The sequence below is a fragment of the Mustela nivalis genome, assembly GCF_964662115.1.
Source record: "Mustela nivalis genome assembly, chromosome: 18".
NCBI classification, from domain to species: Eukaryota; Metazoa; Chordata; class Mammalia; order Carnivora; family Mustelidae; genus Mustela; species Mustela nivalis.
Window position 1 is genome coordinate 13,442,824 of NC_139037.1, and position 6,000 is coordinate 13,448,823.

Below are 6,000 nucleotides of genomic sequence, written 5' to 3' on the forward strand. Positions count from 1 at the left end.
TTCCATCTCCACTCCCCCTGCTTGTATTCACTCTCTCACTGTCTCCCCCCCTCTGCCAAATAAAATCTTTAAAAAATAATAATAATAACTATTAAATTAATTAATTAAGGATAACAGGTAAATCCATCATTTTACAGATATTAAGGATTAGAATATAGCTATCCAAACCATAAGGATTATCACTGATTCTAACTTTAGATAAGTAGGATAAGCCCCAGCTACAAGTAGGAACTAGGTCTCTCTCTTGACCACAAGAGCATTTTCTCAAAGCTGAACATCTCAGAATTAATAAAGGGATTTCAAGTACTTATTTTATAAAGACAAAGAACATCATATTTGTATCAGTAATTTCAGCCACTGAATACAATTAATTGCTGATTAATTTTAAATATCTCCTATTTTTTAGTCTTTGGAAAAGATCAACTGGCCCATCTAAAAATTGTATTCTATAAGGTACAGCAATGTTTATACAAAGAAGCTCTGCATTCTGCACTGACTGGAGAGAAATTTTGCTCCCTGCTACTAAGAGAGTGCAAGTAGATACGATACCACAAAACCACCAAGAAGCTTTTTTTTTTGTTTTAAGATTTTATTTGACAGCTATCACAAGTAGGCAGAGAGACAGGCAGATAGAGGGGGAAGCAGAAGCTCCCTGCCGAGCAGAGAGCCTGATGTGGGGCTCGATCCCAGGACCCTAAGATCACGACCTGAGCGGAAGGCAGAGGCCCAGCCCACTGAGCCACCCAGGCACCCCTGCCACCAAAATGCTTCTTAAAAAAAAACTTTTTCAAGTCAAATAATAGCCCAATGATCTTCTCAATCCTAGAAAAGTCAAGAAAATCCCAGGAAGTTATATTGGTTCATCCATGATTTTTCTTCTGTGAGGATTTTAAAAAGTCATTTTTAGGGGTGCCTGGGTAGCTCAATCAGTTAAGCAGCTGCCTTCCGCTCAGGTCATGAACCCAGGGTACTGGGATCCAGCCCCACATCAGGCTTGCTTCTCTCTCTCCCTCTGCCATTCTCCTTGCTTGTTCTCTCTCTCTCTCTCAAATAAATAAATAAATAAAAATTTGGGAACAAAAAATTCTTAAACTCAGTTTTAAATGTATTTCTGAGGGGCTCGGTTGGTTAAGCATCTGACTTCGGCTGGGGTCATAATCTCGGGGTCCTGGAATCGAGCCCTATGTCTGGCTCCCTAACTACCAGGGAGTCTGCTTGTCACTCTCCCTCTACCCCTCCCCTGCTCATACTCTCTCTCTCAAATAAACAAAGTCTTAAAAAAGAAGTGTTTATGTATTTCCCTTAAGACTATAAATCCCTGGCAGCTCTTTCTGCCCATGGGTTCTGACCCTCTGCTTTAATAAAAACACTTTTTGCACTGGGGGGAAAAAAAAGACTATAAATTTCTCATTGAAAGACATGTGTTGTTGGTCAAAGAATTTATCTCCTATTTATATGATATATTCCAGACCCCATGCAGATAAACTGCTGAGTTAGACCTTTAGTAGGTATCATTCCCTTAAACCTGTTCAATGGGCATTTAAAAGGCCTAGACACCAAGCAAGCATAGCCTTCCAGCCACAATCTAGATGGACTGTTCTGCTATTATTAGCTATTGCTGAATTACTTGGTGCTTCCTTCTCCATTGCGAAAAGCATCAGATAACTGCTGGAAAGGCCAGTCTATCAGGGTCCGCTGATAGACTCTCAGCTTTTAGAATCACTTTTCCACTAAAACTGCTAGATTAAGAACATTCTGTTGCTTCCCTTACTTTTACGTAAATCTGTTGACAAACTTTTCTAAAAGGAAACAGATCTACAATCAACTCTCACATCAAACAACTGTAAAAGAGCACATTTCCAATTTAAATAGGGGACCCTGGGTGGCTCAGTTGGTTTAAGCGACTGACCTGATTTCAGCTCAGGTCATGATCTTCAAGATCCAGAGTCTCCCAGAGCTTGAGATTCTCTTTCTCCCTTTGCCCCTCCCCCATACTCTCCCGCTTCCAAAAAAAAAAAAATAAATTTAATTTAAAAATTTAATTATATTCAGAAAGTGCAAGTCTTTAAAGTAAGCCATGAATTAAGTACTCACTTCAGTTTTAAGTTTTTAACTCTCTAAAAATGAAAATAACATATGAGGGCTGTGATCAATTCAAGGTGATAAACTATTAACCGCCCACATACAATTAACTCTAAGATATGTATGGGAAAAACAGAGTCTGGTCAAGTAACTCTCCCTACTCCCTGAGTTCTATGAGAATGTGAAATACTGTAACGTAGGAGATTTGCTCCATCATTCAAAACTTTAAAACAATATGGGCTCATCTTTAGGAATATATATATTAAGAATATTTTGCAAAAGGGTGGGATGAGATAAGAAGAATATTTCCTTTCATTTTTAATGAAAATTTAAGGAAATATTTTGGTGGGGCGCCTGGGTGGCTCAATGGGTTAAAGCCTCTGCCTTTGGCTCAGGTCATGATCTCAGGGTCCTGGGATCGAGTCCCGCATCAGACTCTCTGCTCACAGGAGCCTGCTTCCCCCCCCACTCTCCCTGCCTGCCTCTCTGCCCACTTCTGGTCTCTATCTGTCAAATAAATAAATAAAATCTTTTAAAAAAAAATCATTTTGGTATTCACTGATTTTTTTTTTAAATATATATATATATACACACACATTACTTGAATAAAAGTAGTACTCCCAATAATCTTAAGAGTATCACAAATATCATATTCCAACAACAGTAAAGGGGTACATTCTAACTAGCAATTTGCTAAATAAATCTGGGAGCAGATTTTGAATCAAACTCTTCAATACCACATACTGATGGACTGAGATCTAATCTGGCTAAATTATACTGGTTTCATTATATTAGCCTTTTTATGAAGATCTGTATTATTTGACAATAATAATGCTCATGACTTCGTAGTAAAAAAGCATCGCAAAATAGAATAAGCCTTTTTCAAGGGGTCTTCAAAGAACAAGTAGGAGATTATGACTTTTACCTAGATATTCTTTTCCAGTTTCACCTAGCACAAAACTCAACAACTCAGCTATTTAACGTAACTTCTGTATGTAGAACACACAGGACCTATTCTCCAAAGCCAGTCTCATTTACATGCAAGGATTACTTAAGTGTTGACCATGTGCAATAAAGCAAGAGACACAAGGGCACTTGTGGGCCTCCCATACCACCAACTCAGTACCATACTCAAGACCAATTTTTGGTATCTTTCTAACCATTCCCAGATTGGAGCCCCAGGGAACCAGTGGTAAATCTGACCACTTAATAAGTCTAGGAAGACAGGACCCTCGAATCAAGAGCCTTCCATCTCACAATTCACTCCCTCCCCCACAAAAAGTTGTTATAAAAAATGCCAAGGTTGTTTATCTTCTAGGCCAGAGGGCATTACCTATCTCTCAGACCTGCCATTTCCCGATAAGCCAGAGCAGCACAGCATTTTTTTAAAAGCTCATTCACAATTTACATTTGATGGCCTTATAGTTTTAAATAAATATCTAAAAGCCTTAAAGTAATAAGACTTAAAACTTATGGCTAAATTGGGGCGCCTGGGTGGCTCAGTGGTTTAAGCCGCTGCCTTCGACTCAGGTCATGATCTCAGGGTCCTGGGATCGGTCCCGCATGGGGCTCTCTGCTCGGCAGGGAGCCTGCTTCCCTCTCTCTCTCTCTCCTGCCTCTCCATCTACTCGTGATTTCTCTCTGTCAAATAAATAAATAAATAAAATCTTTAAAAAAAAAAAAAAACTTATGGCTAAATAAGTTAAAATAAATATGTACAAGCTTTATGCAGAAGTAAAGGTAAACTATGAAAAGTTATTGCTTTAAGTCACTGCATTAAGACTGGGAGGTAACAGCAGAAAAAAAAGTGTTTTATATTTCACGGAGTTCTATTTTATGTTGTTTCATGGATGGATTCACCAGATCCTTCACATCTATTTTTTTTTTCAGTGTTTCCCTCTTAGCAAGCCCTCTTAGCAGTGTCTTGCAAATAATCTTAATATACAGCGCTCACCCTTAATTCCAATGAACAGCTATTACTTCATGTATTTTTTAACATCATGTATTTTCACTGTTCCAAAGTAGTTTTGAAAGACATCAAAACCTCTTAATTTCCTCTCTTCCGTCTCGCTGGCAAGTTTTAAATCCCGCTGATTTCCTCTTCTAAAACTCTAGAAGGAATTCTATTCCATCTCCAGAAGGAAATCCCGTTTATATACTTGACCTACAGAAAAATTCCTCTGCAACTATTTCACAGGCCAGTAGAAAACTCCATCCAGTTAGTCTCCCAGAACCTCTCCTTTAAACCATCTTCACTGTCCCCTGCCGACCCTACATTCCTTGTGCATTTAAACTTCTTGTCATTCCCTTCAAGGCTCCACTCCCCGCCTTGCCAGCATCTGCTTTCATTTTCCTCCTACTCCCCCCCCCCCAATTCCTGCCCCAAAACCCCGCTAGCTGCCTGTTGCATAACCGCTCCCCCATTACCGTCTCCCTGGATTGTTAGCCCGGCTCCCGCAAACGGGAATGCCCTTTTTGCCAAACCCCTCCTCCCTGCTGCAACACGCCCAGAGATTCCCCGAGATTAAGCTCCTCCGGGGATTCTCTGTCCGGACGGGCAGGTGGAGCTTACAGGCCGGCGCCTCGGAGCGGGGGGCCGGGTCCTAACTTCGCTGGGGAGCCCCGAGGGCAGAGTCGGCCCGCTCCACCCGGCGCAGCCCAGAGCACACGGCAGCACCCGGCCAATCACCGCCGCCATCCTCCCGCTGGGGTGATGTCTTCAGGTGTCCGGGGAGAAAGCCCTGCGTACTTCCAGCCACGCTCTCGGGCCACGGGCGACCGGCCGCCGGCCCCCCAGCGAGGCCGAGGACAGCCGAGGCGGGCCCCCGGATCCCGGAGGAGCCGGTTGGGCGGCGGCGGCCGGGCGGACGCCGGACCGAAGGCGTGGGCCTGCGAGGCGGGTGGCGCGCGGCCAGGGATGGGCAGCGGAGGGGAGACGGAGGCGGCCGAGGCCTCGGTGGGGGCCAGGCGCGAAGGCCTCGGCGGGGGCTGCGGCGCCCCCAGCCGGACTGCGGGACAGCCGGGCGGCGATGCGGACAGACGGACGCTTCGCGGGGGTCGCCGGCTGCCTCAGCCACCGCGCGGGGCAGGGGCGGCCTCTCCCCGCCCTTGCTCTCTCCCCAGCCCGCTCGCCTCACCTTCAGGACCCGGATTCCGCCCGGCCGGCGGCTCGCGGGCGCTTCGGGCGGCTCCGGGGGCTCGAGCGGGCCCGCGGGCCCCGGCTCCACCTCCCCCATCGGTGGCGGAGGCTGCACAGGGACGCCGCGCCGGCGCGACGGCGCGCGAAGCCTCGGCGGCGCGCGCGAGCAGCCCGCGGCCCCGCCCCTCGCGGCCGCCCGCCCCGCCCCGGGCCCCGCCCCTCCCCTCCCGCAGCCCAGCGGGACCTGCGTAGCTGCGGGCCCGGCGCGGCCCAGGCTGTGCGAGCCGCATCCCTGGCTGGGCGGCTGGGTCGACCCCGCGGGCGGAGCCGGCCGCCTCCGAAAGCCTGGGCCTGCGCCTCCCGCCCCGCCGCCCTCGGTTTGAAGCACTGAGGCACGGGGATGGTTATTTACTGCTATCCCCGCCTCCGAAGTACCCGCTGGACTAGGGACAGGTCGGGGTCTGCACCTGTTAGTAGTGACAGGGCGCTGCCCTCCGCTAAGGGTGGCTCTTGTAACTTACCTCTCCCAGACGTTTCCTCTTTCTGCTTCAGAACTGGCCTGTCACCTTCACATGCAAAGCCACTGAATGGGTTGTTGAGAATATTCACCTTAGCAAGGCCTTTTCTCTTCCTTATTAGAGATGTTCACAATGTTCTTTAGCAAATTCGACCCAACCTCGTGTACAAAATGTCAACTCACCTCCCAGCCACATTTTAATTCCCTTTTCTCCTCCGTTAGTAGAAGTATGAGAATTCTTTACTCTGCCTCAAGCCACAAA

At 46.9% G+C, this 6,000-nt stretch overlaps 1 protein-coding gene across 3 annotated transcripts in view; it reads right to left on the reverse strand.

The window, feature by feature from the left end:
* Positions 1-5,484, reverse strand: part of PHLPP2 (PH domain and leucine rich repeat protein phosphatase 2) — a 76,600-nt gene extending 71,116 nt beyond the window's left edge. For 2 of the 3 annotated variants that reach the window (XM_082712320.1, XM_082712318.1), the window contains exon 1: positions 5,220-5,388. In XM_082712320.1, coding sequence (XP_082568446.1) covers positions 5,220-5,318 — 99 coding nt within the window. In that variant the 5' untranslated portion in view covers positions 5,319-5,388. Of the gene's footprint in view, positions 1-5,219; positions 5,389-5,465 lie in introns of those variants that run through there. The other variant, XM_082712319.1, reaches the window with a different exon arrangement.
* Positions 5,485-6,000: the final 516 nt, after the last annotated feature.